Below are 25,218 nucleotides of genomic sequence, written 5' to 3'. Positions count from 1 at the left end.
AGCAGACTCTGTGCTGAGTGCAGAGCCCGATGTGGGACTCGATCTCACTACCCCAAGATCATGACCTGAGCCAAAAGTCAAGAGTTGAACACTTAACCGACTGAGCCACCCAGACGCCCCTATCATATGGTTTTTATCATGAATGTTCACTGTGTACCAGGCACTGTGTTTAATACTCACCTTTGAAATAGATACTTTCTTTTATGCACAAAGAAATTGATTTTGAGACATGAAATACCATGTTTGGTCTCACATTGCCAGAAGTGGCAGAGCCAGCATTCAAACCCAGGCCTTTGTGAATCTAGTGCTTCAAAATACCACTAATATTGTCCCTCCTATTTGTCTTTTTTTGTAGGTTGTAAGCATCTTGAGTGTTTTTTCATCTTTCATGCATCAATTTTAGATGATTTAAATAATCACTTAGTTTCAGTTTTCTTTCAGTTGTCTGCTGATAAGCTCAACTCTGTATTTGCTTCTTTGTTGTACTCTTTAGCTGTATTAGGTAGTTTTCTGATGGAATTTTTACCTTCCCTGTTATGAGACTCTTGATCTTTTATCTTTCTCTTAGTGGCATCATTGTGCATAATCTATAATGGAGACCTGTTTCTTTTCCTTTTGAAGTCAGTAGAATATAATTAATGTAAAATTCTGTTTAAGTCCAGAGCACGTATCTGGCTTCTGCTAAGCCTTGTCTTAGTAGACTGCACTGCTACTACAAATCATTCAGCATTGGCCTCTGTTTGTTATCTTTTGTTAGTGTCTCCCTAAAACAATTGGACTAAGTAAGACCTGTAGAATGAGCAGAAATTTGTTAGGAAATTACCAATAGCTTAGCTCACTGTAATATAAAGTACCTAGAGAGAATGGTAGTGAGGGGAAGTCCAGGGATCATGTGAAAGGAAGCTATTGTGATAATCCAACTGAGCAATGAAGAGACCTGAGTTAAGGTTTCGGCAGTAAGGATGGAAGGAAGAGGGTGGATGTGAGAGCTATTTGGAAAGCAGAATCAATAAGTCTTGGTAACTGATAGAGAGGGAAACAGAGAGGTATCTAGCGACACAGTGCAACCAAGAGCATTCATTGTATTGCCATATCCTACACTTGCTGGCATATATTCTCCAGTATCATCTAGAGTGTAAAGGAACTCGAAAATCTAGCTGGTGCCTTTTTACTTTTAAGTGGAATCACCCTCCTAAAAATAAATCCAGTGAGTGGAAATTGAAACTAGGAGTTCTGCTAGGATCTGTTAACTCCTTGCTCAGTTGAATAGGCCTTGGCCTTATTGAGCTTCACATTCCTTTTTAACTTGGTGAGTCACAAAGAAATTTCTCTGCAAGTGAATTCTCAATGCTTCCATGAAACTCCTCTATTTCCTGTTGTTGTTAATGACTTTAGATACCACATGAGCAATTTTATACACCTTAGCCATGGATAATGAATATCAACATGTTAATAAACAGATACCTTCCTTCAACATATTCAGTACCTGTGCTTTGGCTTTCCTGCTGCTCTGCCACCTGCCTGAAGGCAGCCATATAACAGCCTTGAAAAGTAATGGGAAAGCCAGGTTTTAAGAAATTATCCTTTAAATGAAATCACAGTTGATTTCCTTTAGCCTCAGAATAATTTCTAAGAGACAGTGGCAGTTTATTGCTGTTTTTCTTTGATTTCTTTGATTTCTGTGATTTCCTCAATGCATGCCACACTAATGATTTAGAGATGGTTTTTCAAAGAAAAAAGAAATGCTATTATGTTGAATGTAATCATTGATCTTAAAAGGCTCTTGATTTTACGAAAAGTTAAATATAAAAATAAATATGTTTCTTAGAATAAGCAGAGTTTTTTCTGGGGCTTAATACTTGAGAGATAATGACATTGAGTAGAAAAGAACCTAATATGTCTCATTTGGGGTGTTTCCCCCTCATCAGAACCATACCTCGTTCATTTATCCCTCAGAAGTAAACGGAAGACAAGGGCTATCTCTGTCCCTTGGTTCCTTAGTAACAGGTTTAGAAATATTTTGAAAGTGAATAAACTTGGTAGTAGATGGCCTTAATAGAAATGGCAACTTCAAAAAGACCCATTGTTTTTACTCCCTAGGGAGTAAATTGGGATGATTGCTGTCTGTTGTTAGCAAGGCATTTAGCATTTTTAAGCATTAGATATTTCTCTACGGCTATATTTATTTTTCAAAACTAAACTAAGGTTGTTATCTTTAATTTTTATTTGCCTTGTTAATATGTTAATTGGTGTTTTCTTTTTTATTGAGGTGCAATTCTTAGAACATAACATTTGTAGTATTAAAGTATATTCATTGGTTTTAGTATATGCACTATGTTGTGCAACCACAACCACTGTCTAGTTCCAGAACATTTCTATTACCCTCAAAATAATCTCCATACCCATTAACAACAGTCCCAATCACAACCCCCTCTCCCAGTCCTCTGGCAACCAATAATGTACTTCTGTCTTTGGATTTGCCTATTCTGGACATTTCTTGTAAATGAGAATCATAAAAATTATGTGGCCTTTTGTGTCTGACTTCTTTCATTTAGCATAATGATTTCAAGGTTTATCCATATTGGAACATGCATCAGTATTTAATTTCTTTTTATTGCCAAATAGTATACCATTGTATGGATAATACCATACTGTATTAATCCATCATCAGTTAATGATCATGTGGAATTTTTTCCCTTTTTGGCTATTAAGAATAATTCTGTAAACAGTAATGTACCAGTTTTTGTGTGACCATGTATTTTCATTTCTCCTGTCTATATACCTAAGAGTGTAATTGATGGGTCATATGGTAATTCTATGTTTAGTTTTTTGAGAAACTACCAGACTTTTTTTATAGCTGCTGTACCATTTTACCTTCCCACCAGCAAATTTATGAGTGTTTCAGTTTCTCCAAAACTTAGGTTTTAGTAATAATGCTAAGGGCTAATATTTGAGAGCTTACTATATACTAGGTCTTATGCTATTTTACATACATTATTTAGTTCAAAACACACCCCATATCATGGCAAATTAAACTACTCCCAAGGTCACGTAGATAGTAGATGCTGAAGCAAGGATTGAACACAAGTTTGTCTCATGCCACAGCATGAATACGTAACGGAAAATATTTCACATACTGGAAAATATTTCCACATACTTTTAACTTTGTAAAATGTTCCCTAAAGAGTACTGTTTACTCTGTGGTAAGGTGTGAGCAGCCATAATTTATGCTCATAACTGAATTGCATGTGGTGATGTAGCAAGACCTAGATATGTAATGGGGAAAAATAGGAACTCTACTAATTACTATGTGTATAAGTTACTTCTTTTGAACCCTCTGTTTTCTCATGAAAGTATATGTGAATATTCTCAGCATATTGCCTTGTCAGATAGTTGGAAACTAGCAAATGTTATTTAAATAATAATAATAATAATGAATTAGAGGGGCGCCTGGGTGGCTCAGTCGTTAAGTGTCTGCCTTCGGCTCAGATCATGATCCCAGGGTCCTGGGATCGAGCCCCGCATCAGGCTCCCTGCTCCGCGGGAAGCCTGCTTCACCCTCTCCCACTCCCCCTGCTTGTGTCCCCTCTCTCGCTGTGTCTCTCTTTGTCAAATAAATAAATAAAATTAAAAAAAAAAATAATGAATTAGAGAAATAACATAGTGATTTTAGGGAACTTTTTTTCTTTGCTGTGGCTGGTGTCCTTTGGAAACTAACAGCAACTTGGGCCAAATTATCTATACTTGTGGATATAGAAGTACTGGGTTTTATTTTCTTTGGTTTTCTACTGAACTCCTATGTGACTTCAGGTGGTCCAATGAATGTTTTATGATAATAATATACCTGAAGGCCTTCCCATAGAGCAACAAGCTGAATTACCTTAATTATGGCTGGGAAACCTCTTGTGACAGGTGTGCCCTTGAGTAGACTTCAGGAACCCGCTTCTCTTCTTCAGATGTTTTCTTTTCCAAGTGTGCACACCTGTCAGTTATGTACTTAGAAGTACTGCTCCTTCATAGCACAGTGACTTACCTAGTAAACATTCCTATAACTCGAATATTAATGTTTTCAAAGAAGTTATATAAAAATCATAAAGGTATTTCTCATTGCTTTAGCTCAGCAGATAAACCTAGGAAGTAAAAATAAAATCTTATAGTTTCCTAAGTATAAAATGTTCCTACCATTAAAAATTATTGTGTTGCTATCATATAGTTGTCGCTATTCTTGTTTGAGCTGAAAATGAGAGGATGGAGTATATAAGATTTATGTCAGATTTTAAAAACTTCTGGGGTGCCTGGATGGTACAGTCGGTTGAGCATCAGACTCTCGGTTTTGGCTAAGGTCGTGATCTCAGGGTCATGAGTTTCAGTCCCTCGTCAGCCTCCTGCTCAGCATGAGTCTGCTTGGGTTCTCTCTCTCTCTCTCTCTAAAGTAAATAATAAATCTTTTTTTATTTTTATTTTTTTAAAGATTTTATTTATTTATTTGAGAGAGAGAGAGAGCACATGAGAGGGGGGAGGGTCAGAGGGAGAAGCAGACTCCCCGCCGAGCAGGGATCCTGACATGGGACTCGATCCCGGGACTCCAGGGTCATGACCTGAGCCGAAGGCAGTCGCTCAACCAACTGAGCCACCCAGGCACCCATAAATCTTTTTTTAAAAAAACCTTTTTTTGACTGTTGTCTATGGTATGAAATATATATATATTTTTGAAATTTAACAACTTGCAAAATTCAAGATACCCTACCTCATACCATATGCAAAAATTAACTCAAATCCTGTCAACAGTCTAAATGAAGGAGGTGAAACAGACCTCTTAGAATAAAACACAGGGATAGATCTTCATAACCTTAGATTTGGCATAGATTCTTAGATACGACCCCAAAATCATGTGAACAAGAGAAAGATGAATCGGACTTGATCAAAATTAAAAACTTGTGCATCGAAGGACATAATGAAGTGCAAAAGACAACCTACAGAATGGGAGAAAATATTTGCAAATTATGTAAATGATTAGAATTTAATATCTAGACTATATAAGAAACTCCTAAAACTCAACAAAAGGATAACCCAATTTAAAAATGAGCAAAATATTTGAGTAGACATTTGTCCAGAGATATACCAAGATTAATAAATTAGCACATGAAAAAGTACTCAACATCTTTAGTCATTAGGGAAATGCAAATGAAAACCACAATGAGATATCACTTTACACCTAATAGTATGGCTATTAAAAAAAAAAGAAAAGAAGTATTGGTGAGGTTCTGAAGATATTGAAACCCTCCTATGCTCCTAATGGGAATGCAAAATGGTGCAGCTGCTGTGGAAAACAGTTTGGCAGTTCCTCAAAAAGCTAAACATAGAATTGCCATATGACCCAGCAGTTCCACTCCTAGCTGTATCTTTAAAAGAATTGAAAACAGAGACTCAGATACTTGTATGCCAGTGTTTATTGCAGAATAACTCATAATAGCCAAAAGGTTGAAACTACCCAATTGTCAGTCAACAGATGAATGGATAAACAAAATGTGGTATATTCATACAATGGAATATCTTTCATTCCTAAAAAGGAATGGAGTTCTTATACTTGCTACAACATGGATAAACCTTGAAAATATGTTAACTTGAAAGAAGCCAGGCACAAAAGCACAAATACTGGATGGTTCCACTTATATGAACAATCTAGAACAGGAAGATTCATAGAGACAGAGGTATTTAGGTTACCAGGTGCTGCAGGGTGGGTGGAGAGCGGGGAGTTACTGCTTTGGGTTAAAGAGTTTCTGTTTGGGTGATAAAGAAGTTTTGGAAATAAAACGTGGTAATGGTTATACAACATTGTGAATGTAATTAATGCTACTGAATTGTACACTTAATGGTTAAAATGGCAAATTTTATTTTTAAATTATATATATATATAAATATAAAAATAAAATTATATGCGTGTGTGTGTGTATACACACACACACACACACACACACATCTCCCCACAATAAAATTATGAAGAGTACAACTGTTGGGGAATTTTCTGTAGGTCTGGAAGTCATCTTAGCTTCAACATTTTCACTGTCATGTTGGATACAGAGCACACATAAAAAGGGAAGCCGTTCGGGACGCCTGGGTGGCTCAAACGGTCAGGCGTCTGCCTTTGGCTCAGGTCGTGATCCTGGGGTCCTGGGATCGAGTCCCGCATCAGGCTCCCTGCTGCGCGGGGAGTCTGCTTCTCCCTCTGCCCACTGCTCCCCTACTTGTGCGCACACTCTCTGTCTCTGGCAAATAAATGAATAAAATATTTTTTTTTAAAGGGAAGCCATTCAGTATAATACAGGGTTTATTAACCTTAAAAATAAAACTGTGAGTTATTTTATTAGCAAAAACGGGTTTATTAGGGAATAGCAGAGACTTGTGATTAAGGACAAGCAAGCTGGGCAAGTCCAGAGAACAGAAGAGAGGACCTCTCTTTTATGGAGGGAAGGAGGTGTTGGGAAGGATTATAAACTAAGAGTCCTAAACTGAGAGTTTGTAGTATAGTGGCTTTTCATTGGCTGAGTTGTGACTGTCTCTCATTGGCTGGGCTGTTTACTGGCAAGAAGAAAACCTTCTGGCTGGGGTAGTCAAGTAGTACTTGTTCTGTCTCCAATTGACTAGTGGTAGGGCGTGAGGGCTCCCCCTTCTGGCCTCCTGACTGCATTTAAAATGAGGTTAATTACCCAGAAAATAAATGTAGGAAATTAAAACAAGTCAGTCACCAATAATTTTATTTAAATCTTAGGCATGTTATGTATGTATGTATGTATGTATATGAAACAAAAATGTCATGAAACAATGTTTATGTACAGTCTGAAGAACACTGATCTACTTCCTACCAGCTCTTAATTCCTTCTGTTTCTTCTTATGTTACAATTGGTTCTAGAAATAGTTTTAGGTTTGCATTTACATAAGGAAGCTATAGCATGGTGAGTATTTGATAGGCATCTTATCTCTTTTACTAGCAGCAAAACCTCTGCTTTACAGGTGAAGATCCTGAAATTCAAAGAGGTAATTGATTGAAACAAGATCACATTTCTGATAGGGAGAGCAAGGGTTTGAATCTCAACCTGTATGATCCTAGAGCCTTATTTCCCCTTTTACCTAGATTACTGATATAAAGCAGATTTCTTGGAAAATCTGCTTAACAATCACACTCATTATTTTAATTACATTTTAGGTATATGGTTAATCTTACTTATGAATATAAAAGAGCTATGATAGAGATTTTATTTTTCTTGCTAGACTTATTTCACATATTTTCAGGGTACTTCTTGACCAAGATTTCAGAACAGGCTGCTTTTGAGAGTAGCCTTTCACATTTTTGCCATGTGTAAATGTGCCCAATTTTTTTTTTTTTTTAAAGATTTTATTTATTTATTTGACAGAGAGAGACACAGCGAGAGAGGGAACACAAGCAGGGGGAGTGGGAGAGGGAGAAGCAGGCTTCCTGCTGAGCAGGGAGCCTGATGTGGGACTCGATCCCAGGACTCCAGGATCATGACCTGAGCCGAAGGCAGTCGCCCAACTAACTGAGCCACTCAGGCACCCTAAACATCCATTCTATACAAGTCTTAATGCATTCTTATAGACGTACCCAGATATTCCATAATAATAGTAAATTCTCTCAATAGTTATAGCAGAGAACATTGACACAGTAAATATTTATTGAGTGACCACTATCAGCAAGACCCTGTACTTGGTATGTACTATAGAAAATAGAAGAATCAGACTTTGTATTTGCTTTCAAAAATCTTGTAGTTTTACAGGGTGCCCACTTCAAATGAAATTATGTGACAGTTATATTGTAAATAGTAAAACCATATATTAATCATGAAACTTACTGCTTTTGTAAGGTGCACATGCACTAAGCAACCTGAATCTGCCTTTCTTAAGTAGCTTAGCTCAAGCTTCCACCCCTTTCCTTTGAATTGTTGGAAAATAGGCTTTAGTGGGTCTCCTAGACGTCAGACTCTATTATCCTGTCTGTCTTGCACAGTGCAACAGAACTGTTTTTTAATAGTGCTTCCAAATGCTTGTTGAGCCCCCATATTTATGAGCCATGACCTATTTTCACAGCCTTGCTCACTCCCTTCCCTCACGGCCTTGTCTGTGTCTACTCCTAAACCCAAGCACTCATGATCTAGAGCTCTAGGGCTCAGCAGAAAGAACTCCTCTCTTCACCTTCACATTGATAGGACATACCAGTATCACTCACATCCCCCTGGCTTTGCATATTCTGTTTTTTTTCTTCCTGAAATTCTTTTCACCTCCTTGTTTTGTAAAACCTATTCATCCTTCAGGTCCTAGCATAAAAGTCACCACTTAAATAAAACCTTACTCTTGAGTTGTTGCAGTTGATCTCCTTCTATGCATTGGCTGAATTAGGGTTTCTCTCCTCTCTGTTTTTGTAGTAGTTGATAAATCTATCAGTTACTCGGTTTGTAGATAACTCACCGACTCCTTTTCCCCTGTAATTATATGTTTACGTCTCTCTTTCTGAATTCTGCACTTCTTAAAACAGAGACTGTTAATTCAGCTTTCCCTTCCCAATATTTAGAATGTTCAGCAAATGTTCGGTTTAGCCCTCCAAGAAGAATATTACATACAAAACAGTTGGACATATTGAAATATTAGGTCAGGGAGACTTGGTGAGGTGTAATTTGAATATAAAGAATGGACCTAGATAGTTTATAGTTCTCATTCTAGCCTTTGTTCACAATTCTCTTGGTGACAGCTGACCTGATTGGTGTCCTAAATGTATATTGATTTCACCGTAATAACTAATAACCGTAAATAACTAAAATACTGAATACTATTACTCTCATTCCTTGGGTAAAGCACATAACTTCTGAGGATAAGAGTACATACATCTAAAGCTTCTGAGAATTGACTGTATTAATATTTTATTTAGTTTTAGTTTTAAAGATTTTATTTGTCAGAGAGAGAGAAAGAGCGCAAGCAGGGGGAGTGGCAGGCTGAGGGAGTGGCAGGCTCCCCACTGAGCAAGGAGCACAATGCAGGACTGGATTCCAGTACCCTGGGATCATTACCTGAGCCAAAGGCAGACACACAACCGAATGAGCCACCCAAGCGCCCCAACTGCGTTAATATTTTAAAGCAATAACAACAGTAGTTGGCACATAGTAAACATGCAATAAATGTTAGCTGTTACTATTATTCTAGTAAGAATTTTTAATGTTCTTAAAGGTGTGCTATGTTGGATGGTGGTTAACCTAAAAGAATTTTTTTTAATTAAGGTAAAAGCATTATTTTTGTGTTTCTTTCATTTATTCATCAGGTGTTTGTTTTGTATCTGCTGGCTCTCATACTTGTTACAAGCTAGGGGTATGAAGATGAGTTGACTTCTCAGAGCTCAGCTGTAAAATTCTTGACTCCGATTTGAAAAAGTTTGTATAAAGACTGTATGATCTAGTGGAAAGAACTCTAACCCAGGAGTCATGAGCTTCCAGTCTAAGCTCAGTCACTAACTTTGCCTGTCGTCTTCATCATTGTATCCCAGCTCCTTGACTAGTTTCTGCCATAGAGTAGGTACTCAGTAAATATTGGTGGAATCACCAGATAAATTAATCTCTTTATAAACCTAACATGTTTCTCAATTATAAAATATTTTCTTCTGAATGGTATCTGAAGAACCCTCCTCCCCCTAAGATAAATAAGGGCAGTGAAGACAGACTTTATTCACTAATTATTGTGGTAGGAGAAGGAGCCGAGCTCAATTCCAATTTGCCCAGAGGTGACTGGTATTTTAAAGGGAGACTAAGGGTTTCAGGAGTTGGAAATGAGGGACGAAAAGGGGGTTAGGGAAAGGAACATTTACAAAAAGTAAGTATGAGGGTTGGTCTGAAAGTTGGTCAGTCAACTTGATTAGGCCTTCTGTGCCTGCTAACTTTGAAAGATAAACTTTCTACCCTCCCACAGAGTCTTAAGAGGTCCTGTCCTTCCTGATGATTACAAATCAAAGGAATGGCTTTCAAGTCCTTGAGAAAGACACTCTTATAGGAGATACATACACATCTCAAAGGGACAGAGAGAAGTATACAATTGTAAGGTTTTGTTTGTTTATTTTTAAAATAAATGGAAAAGGAAATTCAGGGACTTAGATCAGGTGTTGCCTGGAACACACAATAAATTCTTTTGGAAACCTTGAGTTTTCTAGACAGGAACTCAAGGGGAGCAGAGTGGTCCCAGAGACAAGTCCTGAGGCTGTGAGAAACCATGTTGGAGTTTGATTTAGTCTCACTTTTTTTTTTTTTTTTTTTTAAGATTTTATTTATTCATTTGAGAGAGAGAGCATTAATGGGGGGAGGATTTAGTCTCTTAATTCAGGGGTTTGGATGTTCATGCTGAGGGTTTTTGCAGTTCTCTGCTCCACCCCATCCCTCCCCTTTTTAATGCCCCCCATCCTGCCCCCCCCCTTTTTTTAAGATTTTATTTATTTATTTGACAGAGAGAGACACAGCGAGAGAGGGAACATAAGCAGGGGGAGTGGGAGAGGGAGAAGCAGGCCTCCCGCTGAGCAGAGGGCCCGATGTGGGGCTCGATCCCAGGACCCTGGGATCATGACCTGAGCCGAAGGCAGACGCTTAACGACTGAGCCACCCAGGTGCCCCTTTCATCCTGCCCCCTTTTAATGCTTTATGTTCTATGTTGTCAAAAAGAGAAGGATTATATGTCTCCAAGATTAATGTGTCAATGATCTCACTGAGATAAATTCCATGTATTTGCTGTATAGGTATGTGAAACCACCTTTCCTATAAATATTGAGATGATGGGGACTTTTAAATACCCCATCCCATTTTCCATCCTCATCCTTGTTTTTCTCTGTGTAAGTTAGGAGGAAAAGACAGCCCTAGGGGTTATTGGAATGGCAGCAGGCAGGTGGCCAAGAGGCCTGAATGGCATTCAGCCTTGCAGGCACAGAACTTTGATTTCATGTGTGTATCAGAAAGGCTGTTCCTTAGGCACCATACAGGGGGATACAACAGGATATGACCTCTCATTAATCAGAGTAGAGAGAATCAGACGTAAAACCAGTATTATGGAGTAATAGGATGATAAATATGAACATTATACAAAAATGTTCATGTTTTAGACACTGGATCATTCTCTAAAGAGAAATTGCATGCAAAACCAAATAATATTTGCAAGACTGTTTGATCAGAATCAAGTTGGAGCATGGGGAGTTAATATGAATTAATAATCTAATAAGGATCCTCTTGCTGCAAGTGATCCAGACTGGCTGGGTCCTCGGACCCAAAGGGCGTCTCTCAGGATCAGCCAAGAGGGTCCTTGGCTTTTTTTTTCTTCCTTTTTTTTCATCATATCACGTGCCCTCCTTAATACCCATCACCCAATTACCCCATCCCCCCCCACCCACCTCCCCTCCAGCAGCTTGGCTTTGCGCAGGATAGAAATCAAATGTGAGCCAAGAGGAAGTGAGAGCAGAGTTTATTAAAGATGTAGAGAGAGTGAAGATACAGACAGAGCGTCTGGGAGACTCAGGAAAAGAGAGTGAGTCTTGCTTGGGGTCTGGGTTTTTATTGAGGATTGTTGTCTGGTTCACGAGTCTTCTCAGGCATCCGGAAACAAAGATGAGTGTTTAGATGTTTCTCATAAGTCACTTATCACTAGTGCCAACCAGGTCTTGATGAGTCAGTGGTCTTGGAAAGCATTCATGTTGACCCTGCCTGGTTACTCCTTAGATGGTATCTACTGTGCTGGAAGACTTCCAAAGAAGTCATTACCTCCTTGACCTTTACAAGGAGGACATACATTATCTGTTCCATAAGACGTGTAAGGTCGGGGTGTAGATCCTAGCAGGAATAGAGGCAGGAAAAAAAAAGCAGTTTTACAAGGGGTCCCTTCAGTTTTCGTGTCTCACAAGGATCCAAGAATAACTGTCATAGACAGTCTCATAGACACAGCTAGTTTCTGGCACTCTAGGCAAACATTGGCCCATGGGCCAAATCTGGCCTGCTGTCTACTTATGTATGGCTTGAAAACTAAGAGTGGTTTTAACATATTTAAATGGTTTGGAGAATGGTTGACATATGAAAATTACATGAAATTCACATTTCCTTATCCATAACTAAAGTGGTATTGGAACACAGCCAAGTTTATTCATTTATATATTTTCTGTGGTTGCTTTTTGCACTACAACAGCAGAGTTGAGTAGTTGAAAAGAGACCGTATGGTCTGCAAAGCCTAAATTATTTCCTGTTTGGCCCTTAACAGGAAAAGTTTGCTGACCCCTAGTGTAGATTTATATAGTCCTGCGTAATTATTTGTCATTTACAGTATTCATTTTTTTTTTTTTTTTTTTTTTACAGTCTTTACTTTGTGATAGCAATAGGTTATGGCTGTTTGGGCAAATATGATAATAAGTTTCAAGGTTTATTTTTCCATAAATGGCACAATAATATGTCTACATTGCCTTATTAAACAAAATGAATAGCATATTCATCTCTGAATATCAGCACAAGAATTTTGCACCCTAAGCTATAAATAAGGAAGGTCAATAAATTGAAGGTAAGTAGTGTGAGGCAGAGAGGCCCCTATCTTAATTATCTGTTTATCTACCCCTCTTTCACTTTCACTTTTCTCCCCTTTCACATGATAAAAGATATTTTTTTTTCTTTTTTAAGATTTTATTTATTTGAGAGTGAGAGTGAGTGAGAGAGAGAGAGAGCACGAGAGGGGTAAGGGTCAGAGGGAGAAGCAGACTGCCGGCTGAGCAGGGAGCCCGACGTGGGACTCGATCCTGGGACTCCGGGATCATGACCTGAGCCGAGGGCAGACGCTTAACCTACTGAGCCAGCCAGGCGGCCGATAAAAGATAATTAAGAGTTGTTCATTTGTATTTGATACCTGACTACATGAGCCATTGGCTGTGCCTTGGTACTTGGGTTATCAAGCAGGCTCCAGTTGGAGCTGTGTCATTCTCAGCCCCTCTCAGATGCTGAACCTGAGCTTCCCTACACTCAGATTTAGCCTTTAAAATTGTCAACCAACATCCTCTTCTTTTAGGGGCGTGGTATACAACAGAACACTCAGGAGGTGCTTCATCCAAGTCAAAAGCTGGGTTGTACATTCTTGATTATCCCTCTGGGGTTTTTTTTGAGATATTAGTCACATATCATGAAATGTACCCTTTTAAAATATACAATTCAGTGTTTTTTAGTATATTCACAAGGATGTGCAGTTATCACCACTATCTTAATTCTAGAACATTTATCACTCTGAAAAGAAATCTGCTCATTAGCAATCATTCCCTATTCCTCCCTCTACCTTCCCCCTGGCAACTACTAGTAAGTAAACTTTTAGTCTGTATGTGTTTGACTGTTGTGTAAGTTTCATATACATAGAGCCATACAATATGTAACCTTTTGTATGTGGTTTCATTCACTGGGCATAATGTTTTTTATGTTTATCCAAACTGTAGAATGTATCACTACTTCATTCCTTTTTATAACTGTATAAAATTCCACTGTATGGATATTCCACATATTATTTATCCATTTATCAGTTGATATTTGGGTTGTTTCCACCTTTTAGCTGTTATAAAAAATGCTACTTTGAACGTTATATGGGTTTTTCCTGTATAAATACCTAGAAATGGAATTGCTAAGTCACATGGTAACTCAATGTTAACATTCTGAGGAACTGCTTAGCTTTTTTAGGAAGCAGCTGCACCATTTTATATTCCCATCAACAACCTGTGCATTTCAGTCTCTCCACATCCTCACCAACATTTACTACTATTTTACTTTTCTTTTCTTTTTTTTTTTTTTTTTAAGATTTATCTTTGTTTGAAAGAGAGAGCACGAGCATGCAAGCGTGGGGAACGGGAGAGGGAGAGAGAGAATCTCCAGCAGACTCCCCACTGAGCTGAGCACGGAGCCCAGTGTGGGGCTGGATCTCAGGACCCTGAGATCACTGAGCCACCCAGGCGCCCCTTATTTTTCTTTTTTGATTACAGCTATCCTTATGGATATGAAGTAGTATTCCATTGTGGTTTTGATTTGCATTTCCTTAATGACTAATGATGATCGTATTTTCCTGTGCTTGTTGGCCATTTGTATATATTCTTTGGCAAAATGTCATTCAGATTCTGACCTTTTAGCTTTTGATATAATTACTTTAGGGTCCTTCCTGTGTAATATTCCCCAAATTTCCTTTTCCTTTGTATATCAATTTTTTTTCCTCTCTACAATATATAGTGCTGTCAGCCAGACATACGGTATTCCAGAGAATGGAGAGCTTATTCTTCCTTTGTGCCTTTGAAGATCTCCCATTATGTTGTTCCTAGCCATACTGCTTTCCTTGTTACTTTCTTTTGCTATCCTAACAATGATCTCGTATGATTTTATTATATAGTTGGTAAAAAAAGATGACACTGGTGCTGAACAGGAAAAGGGTGACATTCCTAGGAGGGGAGGGCCAGCCTGGTCTTATTCTTAGGTCAGTGTGGTTATATAAGCAGTTCCACTTGCCTGCTTGGGTTTCTCCTGCCTGCTATCTAGTTAATTGCCCAAGCTCCCAAGTGATCTTGTCCCTTGGTTGGTTCTTCTCCCTTGACCTTCATTATACTCTTTGCCCCTTGGATTAGAACAAAGAGCATGAAGTTGCTAGACACTTGGTATCATTTTTCATGCCTATTTCATAACATTCAAGATGAATATTATTACTGCTCCCCTTTTATGGCTGAAGAAACTGGCTCGCGGAGGTCATACAACCCATGGCATTTCTCCTGATTAGTCTTATTATTGAGTGGAATGGTTATCCATATCTTCTTTCCTCAGATTGTTACAGTGGCTCTGGTTTGCCTGAAATGCTTGTATAGGGAGAGAAACCTAGAAATTTAAGTTATTGCCACATTATAGATGGTCTCAAATGACAAGCAATGGGATCTTTACCCATAAAAAGGAGGACATTGAGTTGGAGAGTGGCTTTATTAAAAATGTGCCTACAGGAGGGGGGAAAGATGGCAGAGGAGTAGGGGACCCAATTTCAACTGGTCCCCGGAATTGAGCTGGATATCTACCAGACCACTCTGAGCACCCACAAAACCAGCCTGAGATGTAAGAAGATCTGGATCTCTACAAACGGAATATGGCAGGCGGTTGGTTTTGAGGTACGAATTGGAGAGCCGTGATTCTGCGGGCAGATATCGGAGGATAAACGGCGGCGGGAGGGTGCCTGGCCGTGGGGATCCTACACTGCCGGTGAGTGACAGCCTCGCGCGCTGCGGACGGGCACAGACTCGCAGACCGGTAGCGTCGGGAAAGGACTTTAGGGCAGCCCCCGGGGTGGAAAACCAGACCGGCGGGGTCGCACGCACGCGAACCGCAGCCACCTGGACAGAAACCGGAGTGACGGTCGCGCGCACGCGAACTGCAGCCTCCGAGACGGAAACCGGTGCGCCGGCGTCCCACTGGTGAACTACAACCCCCCGGGTGGAAACCCCGAGTGGCGGAGTCGCACGCACGCGAACTCCAGTCCCCGGGACAGAACCCCAAGTGGCGGAGTCGCGCGCACACAAACAGGGAGCGGCTGGTGGTTTTAGAAGCACAAAGGGCAGAGACGTGCCCCGACCTGGAGGCAGGACTGGGAGCGCTGCGGAGGGGCGCACAACCCAGGACGCTGCAGTTTATAGCAGCACGGACAGAAACGGAGACGGTGTGGCCTGGAGAGCTCACTGAAGAACAGACTGAGGTCTCTCTGCTCTGAGGCAGAGGGTTGGAAACGGTCTCTTCTGCTCTGACTCGCAGAAGAGATGCGGAAAGCTGCCAGGGAAAGGCGCCAGAGAACAAAAGCCCCAAAGACTGATTCCCACTGAGCCCATCCCCCACCACAGGGGCGCAGGGCAACTCTGCCCAAACAGGGTTGCCTGAGTAACAGCGCGGCAGGCCCCTCCCGCAGAAGACAGGCTGGGAAAACAAAAGGCCAGCAAACCTAAGGTCCCAAGAAAACAGGTGCATCTTGCTTGGGTTCTGGTCAATAATTTGGACTCTATACATTCCCTCAAACACCCATCAACAGAATGACTAGGAGGAGGAGCCCCCAAAATAGAAAAGACTCAGAGATTATGACTTATGCTGCAGATTTACAAATGGATGCAGATATAACCAAGATGTCGGAGATGGAATTCAGGCTAGCAATTGTGAAGACAATGGCTAGAATGGCGAAATCAATTAATAGCAACATAGAGTCTCTAAGGGCAGAAATAAAAGGTGAATTGGCAGAACTTAAAAATGCTATCAATGAGATCCTTGGCAGAACTTAAAAATGCTATCAATGAGATCCAATCCAATCTAGATAATCTAACAGCTAGGGTAACTGAGACAGGAGAGAGAATAAGCGATCTGGAAGACAGTATAATAGATAAAAAGGGAAAAGAGGAGGCCAGGGAAAAACAACTCAGAATCCATGAAAATAGAATCAGAGAAATAAGTGACACCATGAGGCGTTCCAATGTCAGAATAATTGGAATCCCGGAGGGAGTGGAGACAGAGAGAGGGCTAGAAGATGTATTTGAGCAAATCGTAGCTGAGAACTTCCCTAATCTGGGGAATGAAACAAACATTCGAGTCCTAGAGGCAGAGAGGACCCCTCCTAAGATCAAGGAAAACAGGCCAACACCCCGGCATGTAATAGTAAAACTTGCAAATCTTAGAACCAAGGAAACCATCTTAAGGGCAGTTAGGGGGAAGAGATTCCTTACGTACAGAGGGAGGAACATCAGAATAATGTCAGACCTATCCACAGAGACCTGGCAAGCCAGAAAGGCCTGGCAAGACATATTCAGGGTACTAAATGAGAAGAACATGCAGCCAAGAATACTTTATCCGGCAAGGCTTTCATTTAGAATGGATGGAGAGATGCAGAGCTTCCACGACCGGCAGAAGTTGAAAGAATATGTGACCGCTAAGGCGGCCCTGCAAGAAATATTAAGGGGGGTTCTATAAAAGGAGGAAGACCCCAAGAGTGATCTACAACAGAAATTTACAGGGACAATCTACAAAAACAACGTCTTCACAGGCAACATGATGACAATTAATTCATATCTTTCAATAATCACTCTCAATGTGAATGGCCTAAACGCTCCCATAAAACGGCACAGGGTTGCAGATTGGATAAAAAGACAGGACCCATCCATATGCTGTCTACAAGAGACTCATTTTGAACCTAAAGATAAATCCAGACTGAAAGTGAAGGGATGGAGATCTATCTTCCATGCCAGCGGACCTCAAAAGAAAGCTGGGGTAGCAATTCTTATATCAGACAAATTAGATTTTAAACTAAAGTCTGTAATAAGAGACACAGAAGGAACTATATCATTCTTAAAGGGTCTATCCAACAAGAAGATCTAACAATTGTAAATATCTATGCCCCCAACATGGGAGCAGCCATCTACATAAGCCAACTGTTAACCAAAATAAAGAGTCATATTGATAACAATACGTTAATTGTAGGAGACCTCAATACTCCACTCTCAGCAATGGACAGATCATCTAAGCAGAAAATCAACAAGGAAACAAGAGCTTTGAATGATTCATTGGACAGATGGACCTCATAGATGTTTACAGAACATTCCACCCTAAAACAACAGAATACTCATTCTTCTCGAGCGCACATGGAACTTTCTCCAGAATAGACCATATACTGGGTCACAAATCAGGTCTCAACCGATACCAAAAGATTGAGATTATTCCCTTCACATTCTCAGACCACAATGCTCTAAAACTGGAACTCAGTCACAAGAAAAAATTTGGCAGAAATTCAAACACTTGGAAGCTAAAGACCACTCTGCTCAAGAATGTTTGGGTCAGGGGCGCCTGGGTGGCTCAGTCGTTAAGCGTCTGCCTTCGGCTCAGGTCAAGATCCCAGGGTCCTGGGATCGAGCCCCGCATCGGGCTCCTGGCTCAGCGGGAAGCCTGCTTCTCCCTCTCCCACTCCCCCACTTGTGTCCCCTCTCTCGCTGTCTCTTTGTCAAGTAAATAAATAAAATCTTTTAAAAAAAAAAAAAAAAAAAAGAATGTTTGGGTCAACCAAGAAATCAAAGAAGAACTTAAACAATTCATGGAAATCAATGAGAACGAAAACACATCAGTCCAAAACCTATGGGATACTGCAAAGGCGGTCCTAAGGGGGAAATACATAGCCATCCAAGCCTCACTCAAAAAAATAGAAAAATCCCGAATTCACCAACTAACTCTACACCTTAAAGAACTAGAGAAAAAGCAAGAAACGACACCTAGAAGAGAAATAATTAAAATTAGAGCAGAAATCAATGAATTAGAAACCAGAAACACAGTAGATCAGATCAATGAAACTAGAAGTTGGTTCTTTGAAAGAATGAATAAGATTGATAAACCACTGGCCAGACTTATCCAAAAGAAGAGAGAAAGGACCCAAATTAATAAAATTATGAATGAGAGGGGAGAGATCACGACTAACACCAAGGAAATAGAAACAATTATTAGAAATTATTATCAACAACTATATGCCAATAAACTGAGCAATCTGGATGAAATGGAGGCCTTCCTAGAAACCTATAAGCTGCCAAGCCTGAAACAGGAAGAAATTGACAACCTGAATAGGCCAATAACCAGTAACGAGATTGAAGCAGTGATCAAAAACCTCCCAAAAAACAAGAGTCCAGGGCCTGATGGATTCCCTGGGGAATTCTACCAAACATTCAAAGAAGAAATAATACCTATTCTACTGAAGCTGTTTCAAAAAATAGAAACAGAAGGAAAACTTCCAAACTCATTCTATGAGGCCAGCGTTACCTTAATCCCCAAACCAGGCAAAGACCCCATCAAAAAGGAGAATTTCAGACCGATATCCCTGATGAATATGGATTCCAAAATCCTCAACAAAATCCGAGTTAATAGGATCCAACAATACATTAAAAGGATCATCCACCACGACCAAGTGGGATTTATCCCCGGGATGCAAGGGTGGTTCAACATTCACAAATCAATCAATGTGATAGAACACATTAATAAGAGGGAGAAGAACCATATGGTCCTCTCAATTGATGCAGAAAAAGCATTTGACAAAATACAACATCCTTTCCTGATTAAAACTCTCCAGAGTATAGGGATAGAGGGAACATTCCTCAAGCTCATAAAATCCATCTATGAAAAACCCACAGCGAATATCATCCTCAACGGGGAAAAGCTGAGAGCCTTTCCCTTAAGATCAGGAACACGTCAAGGGTGCCCACTCTCACCACTGTTGTTCAACATAGTACTACAAGTCCTAGCCACAGCAATCAGACAACAAAAAGAAATAAAAGGTATTCAAATTGGCAAAGAAGAAGTCAAACTCTCTTTTTTCGCAGACGACATGATACTTTATGTGGAAAACCCAAAAGACTCCACCCCCAAATTACTAGAACTCATCCAGCAATTCAGTAATGTGGCAGGATACAAAATCAATGCACAGAAATCAGTTGCTTTCTTATACACTAACAACGCAACTGTAGAAAGAGAAATTAAAGAAACGATTCCATTTACAATAGCACCAAAAACCACAAGATACCTCGGAATAAACCTAACCAAAGAGGTAAAGGATCTATACTCTAGGAACTACAGAACACTCATGAAAGAAATTGAAGAAGACACAAAAAGATGGAAAAATATTCCATGCTCATGGATCGGAAGACTAAACATTGTTAAAATGTCTATGCTACCCAGAGCAATCTATACCTTCAATGCCATCCCGATCAAAATTCCAATGACATTTTTCAAAGTGCTAGAACAAACAATCCTAAAATTTGTATGGAATCAGAAAAGACCCTGAATCGCCAAGGAGATGTTGAAAAAGAAAAACAAAGCTGGGGGCATCACGTTGCCCGATTTCAAGCTATATTACAAAGCAGTGATCACCAAGACAGCATGGTACTGGCACAAAAACAGACATACAGACCAATGGAATAGAATAGAGAACCCAGATATGGATCCTCAACTCTATGGTCAAATAATCTTTGACAAAGCAGGAAAAAACATGCAATGGAAAAAAGACAGTCTCTTCAATAAATGGTGCTGGGAAAATTGGACAGCCACATGCAGAAGAATGAAATTTGACCATTCTCTAACACCATTCACAAAGATAAACTCAAAGTGGATGAAAGACCTCAATGTGAGACAGGAATCCATCAAAATCCTAGAGGAGAACATAGGCAGTAACCTCTTTGACATCGGCCACAGCAACTTCTTTCAAGATACATCTCCAAAAGCTAGTGAAACAAAAGCAAAAGTGAACTTTTGGGACTTCATCAAGATAAAAAGCTTCTGCACAGCAAAGGAAACAGTCAACAAAACAAAGAGGCAACCCACAGAATGGGAGAAGATATTTGCAAATGACACTACAGATAAAGGGCTGGTATCCAAAATCTATAAAGAACTTCTCAAACTCAACACCCAAAAAACAAATAATCCAGTCAAAAAGTGGGCAGAAGAAATGAACAGACACTTCTCTGAAGAAGACATACAAATGGCTAACAGACACATGAAAAAGTGTTCATCATCATTAGCCATCAGGGAAATCCAAATCAAAACCACACTGAGATACCACCTTACACCAGTTAGAATGGCAAAAATGGACAGGGAAAGAAACAACAAATGTTGGAGAGGTTGTGGAGAAAGGGGAACCCTCTTACACTGTTGGTGGGAATGCAAGTTGGTACAGCCACTTTGGAAAACAGTGTGGAGGTTCCTCAAAAATTTAAAAATAGAGCTACCCTATGACCCAGCAATTGCACTACTGGGTATTTACCCCAAAGACACACATGTAGTGAAAAGAAGGGCCATATGCACCCCAATGTTCAGAGCAGCAATGTCCGCAATAGCCAAACTGTGGAAAGAGCCGAGATGCCCTTCAACAGATGAATGGATAAAGAAGATGTGGTCCATATATACAATGGAATATTACTCAGCCATCAGAAAAGATGAATACCCAACTTTTACATCAACATGGATGGGACTGGAGGAGATTATGCTAAGTGAAATAAGTCAAGCAGAGAAAGTCAATTATCATATGGTTTCACTTATTTGTGGAACATAAGGAATAACATGGAGGACATTAGGAGAAGGAAGGGAAAAATGGGCGGGGGGAATTGGACGGAGAGATGAACCATGAGAGACTATGGACCTGAGAAACAAACAGGGTTTTAGAGGGGAGGGGGGAGGGGGGATTGGTTAGCCCGGTGATGGGTATTAAGGAGGGCATGTACTGCATGGAGCACTGGGTGTTATACGAAAACAATGGATCGTGGATCACTACATCAAAAACTAATGATGTATTGTATGGTGACTAACATAACATAATAAAATTAAAAAAATAAAATGTGCCTACAGGAGCACCTGGGTAGCTCAGTCAGTCAAGCGTCCTACTCTTGATTTTGGCTCGGATCATGATCTTGGGGTTATGGGTTTGAGCCCCGCATTAATCTCTGCACTCAGTGCAGAGTCTGCTTGTCCTTCTCCCTCTGCTTCTCCCCACCCCTGCTCACTCTCTCTCAAATAAATAAATAAATAAAATAAAATCTTTTTAAAAATGGGCCTATAATTTGGCATGCTTTTTGAATGCTACCTCTCTTCTAGGCATGGAGATAAATCAACTGTTTTCCTCAAGGAACTTCTAGGCCATTTGGAAGGGGAATTATATAATTTTTGCATTTGGGAAAATGTGTATAAAATTCTTGAGAGCGGAGGAGAGAGCTATAGAAATCACTGCTTAACTTAAATTCAGACATTAGTTAACTAGTAAACATTCCTGGTGTATTTGAGGATGGATTTGGCTTGGAGTGTATTTGTTATAAACTCGTTCCATTATAAATATGTATAAACAAGAACAGTTAACATAATTGTACAATAAAATACCAATGTAAATAGAAATTGCTTTTATGTATTAAGATCCTAACTTTGTTTGACAGATATGCCAAGAGTTTAATAGCACCTGGGCATGGGAGATGGAGAAGAAGGGCTATCTTGAAATGAGTGTTGAATGCAAACTAGCACTCCTAAAGGTAATGAATTTATTATCTTTTACAATTATTTTAATTAATTCACCAAGAGTTGTTTCAAGAATAATGTCATCTAAAAGCTTTAATAGAAAGAATCATTTTCTTATGTAGAAAATTTGGGAGACTAGTACACAGTGCTTTTGAAATACGATTTTTGTGTCATTGATAATATTAAACCTGTAAATTTAAGTAATACTGAAGTGTTAACTTGAAATAATATCTTTTTAAATTGCTTATTCTAAACAGGTTGTACAAAAGTGGGGAGAGGATAGTGAAAGATGGATAAACTACACATTTTTTCTGCTCCCATCCCTGAATCAGTTCTGTGGTTAAACATACCACATTTACATGATAGAGAAACATTTATGGGTTATTTTAAGCCATGTTATGACTATTTTCCAGTACCTCTGCGAGTGTCAGTTTGATGACAATCTCAAATTCAAGAACATTATCAATGAGGAGGATGCTGATACCATGCGTCTCCAACCAATTGGCCGAGACAAAGATGGCCTCATGTACTGGTACCAGTTGGATCAAGATCACAATGTCAGAATGTACATAGAAGAACAGGATGATCAAGATGGCTCTTCATGGAAATGCATTGTCAGGTATCTTTTATTGGCATCTTTTCACATTTATTTGTGTGTTTCTTTAATCTCTTCACTACAAGAATATAGTCTCTGAGGCTAGGGTAGTCCTTTTTTTGTGGAGTTGGAGAATTGCCAGGACCTAGCCTAGTGCCCAGCACAATATCCATAGTGGGCACTTAATTATTTCTCAAACAAATAAATATATTTAGCATGGTGGTCCATATCAGCACATGTACTTTATACTTCAGGAAGCTGGAATCTGACAAATAGTAAGGCACCAATAATATGCACAGAAAAACCCATCATTAGACAGAAATACAAGACAAGCATTGTTTGGTTCTTAACTAGCTACAGTTTTCTATTAGGTATTATTTATTTATTTCTAATTGTTTTAATTTGGCCAGTTCATTTTGGCACTTTAGTATATTTTTTAATCTTTACTGTGCATATATTTCTTTATTGGGGTTCTGAAGAAATCTGAGGAATATTGTGCCCTTTTTTTAATTTTTTTATTTTTTAAAATTTCTTTATTATGTTAATCCCCATACATTACATCATTAGTTTTAGATGTAGTGTTCCATGATTCATTGTTTGTGCATAACACCCAGTGCTCCATGCAGAACGTGCCCTCTTTAATACCCATCACCAGGCTAACCCATCCTCCCAACCCCCTCCCCTCTAGAACCCTCAGTTTGTTTTTCAGAGTCCATCGTCTCTCATGGTTCGTCTACCCCTCCGCTTTCCCCCCTTCATTCTTCCCCTCCCGCTATCTTCTTTTTTTTTTCTTAACATATATTGCATTATTTGTTTCAGAGGTACAGATCTGAGATTCAACAGTCTTGCACAATTCACAGCGCTTACCAGAGCACATATCCTCCCCAGTGTCTATCACCCAGTCACCCCATCCCTCCCACCCCACCCCCACTCCCGCAACCCCCCAGTTTGTTTCCTGAGATTAAGAATTCCTCATATCAGTGAGGTCATATGATACATGTCTTTCTCTGTTTGACTTATTTCGCTCAGCATAATACCCTCCAGTTCCATCCACGTCGTTGCAAATGGCAAGATCTCATTCCTTCTGATGGCTGCATAATATTCCATTGTATATATGTACCACATTTTCTTTATCCATTCATCTGTCGATGGACATCTTGGCTTTTTCCACAGTTTGGCTATTGTGGACATTGCTGCTATAAACATCAGGGTGCACGTACCCTTTTGGATCCCTACTTTTGTATCTTTGGGGTAAATACCCAGTAGTGCAATTGCTGGATCATATGGTAGCTGTATTTTCAACTTTTTGAGGAACCTCCATACTGTTTTCCAGAGTGGCTGCACCAACTTGCATTCCCACCAACAGTGTAGGAGGGTTCCCCTTTCTCCGCATCCCCGCCAACATCTCTCATTTCCTGACTTGTTAATTTTAGCCATTCTGACTGGTGTGAGGTGGTATCTCACTGAGGTTTTGATTTGGATTTCCCTGATGCCGAGCGATGTTGAGCACTTTTTCATGTGTCTGTTGGCCATTTAGATGTCTTCTTTGGAAAAATGTCTGTTCATGTCTTCTGCCCATTTCTTGATTGGATTCTTTGTTCTTTGGGTGTTGAGTTTGATAAGTTCTTTATAGATTTTACATACTAGCCCTTTATCTGATATGTCATTTGCAAGTATCTTCTCCCATTCTGTCATTGTCTTTTGGTTTTGTTGACTGTTTCCTTTGCTTTGCAAAAGCTTTTTATCTTGATGAAGTCCCAATAGTTCATTTTTGCCCTTGCTTCCGTTGCCTTTGGCGATGCTTCTAGGAAGAATTTGCTGCGGCTGAGGTCGAAGAGGTTGCTGCCTGTGTTCTCCTTTAGGATTTTGATGGACTCTTGTCTCACATTGAGGTCTTTCAACCATTTTGAGTCTGTTTTTGTGTGTGGTGTAAGGAAATGGTCCAGTTTCATTCTTCTGCATGTGGCTGTCCAACTTTCCCAACACCATTTGTTGAAGAGACTGTCTTTTTTCCATTGGACATTCTTTCCTGCTTTGTCAAAGATTAGTTGACCATAGAGTTGAGGGTCCATTTCTGGGCTCTCTGTTCTGTTCCATTGATCTATGTGTCTGTTTTTGTGCCAGTACCATACTGTCTTGATGATGACAGCTTTGTAATAGAGCTTGAAGTCCGGAATTGTGATGCCGCCAGCTTTGCTTTTCTTTTTCAATATTCCTCTGGCTATTCGGGGTCTTTTCTGGTTCCATACAAATTTTAGGATTATTTGTTCCATTTCTTTGAAAAAAGTGGATGGTATTTTGATGGGGATTGCATGGAATGTGTAGATTGCTCTAGGTAGCATTGACATCTTCACAATATTTGTTCTTCCAATCCATGAGCATGGAACGTTTTTCCATTTCTTTGTGTCTTCCTCAATTTCTTTCATGAGTATTTTATAGTTTTCTGAGTACAGATCCTTTGCCTCTTTGGTTAGATTTATTCCTAGGTATCTTATGGTTTTGGGTGCAATTGTAAATGGGATCGACTCCTTAATTTCTCTTTCTTCTGTC

General features: G+C 39.6%; 1 protein-coding gene across 1 annotated transcript in view; it reads left to right on the top strand.

Moving 5' to 3' along the window:
- RSF1 (remodeling and spacing factor 1) overlaps positions 1-25,218 on the top strand; it is a 165,817-nt gene that overhangs the window by 69,161 nt on the left and 71,438 nt on the right. Inside the window, exons 3-4 of the mRNA XM_032427334.1 lie at positions 21,995-22,087; positions 22,487-22,692. Of these exons, the coding sequence (XP_032283225.1) occupies positions 21,995-22,087; positions 22,487-22,692 (299 nt within the window). The remainder of the gene's footprint in view (positions 1-21,994; positions 22,088-22,486; positions 22,693-25,218) is intronic.

This window comes from Phoca vitulina, unplaced genomic scaffold (genome assembly GCF_004348235.1).
Source record: "Phoca vitulina isolate PV1807 unplaced genomic scaffold, GSC_HSeal_1.0 scaffold36, whole genome shotgun sequence".
Lineage (NCBI taxonomy): Eukaryota > Metazoa > Chordata > Mammalia > Carnivora > Phocidae > Phoca > Phoca vitulina.
Note: the sequence above shows the minus strand (reverse complement) of the source record. Positions and strands in the feature narration are given on the sequence as shown.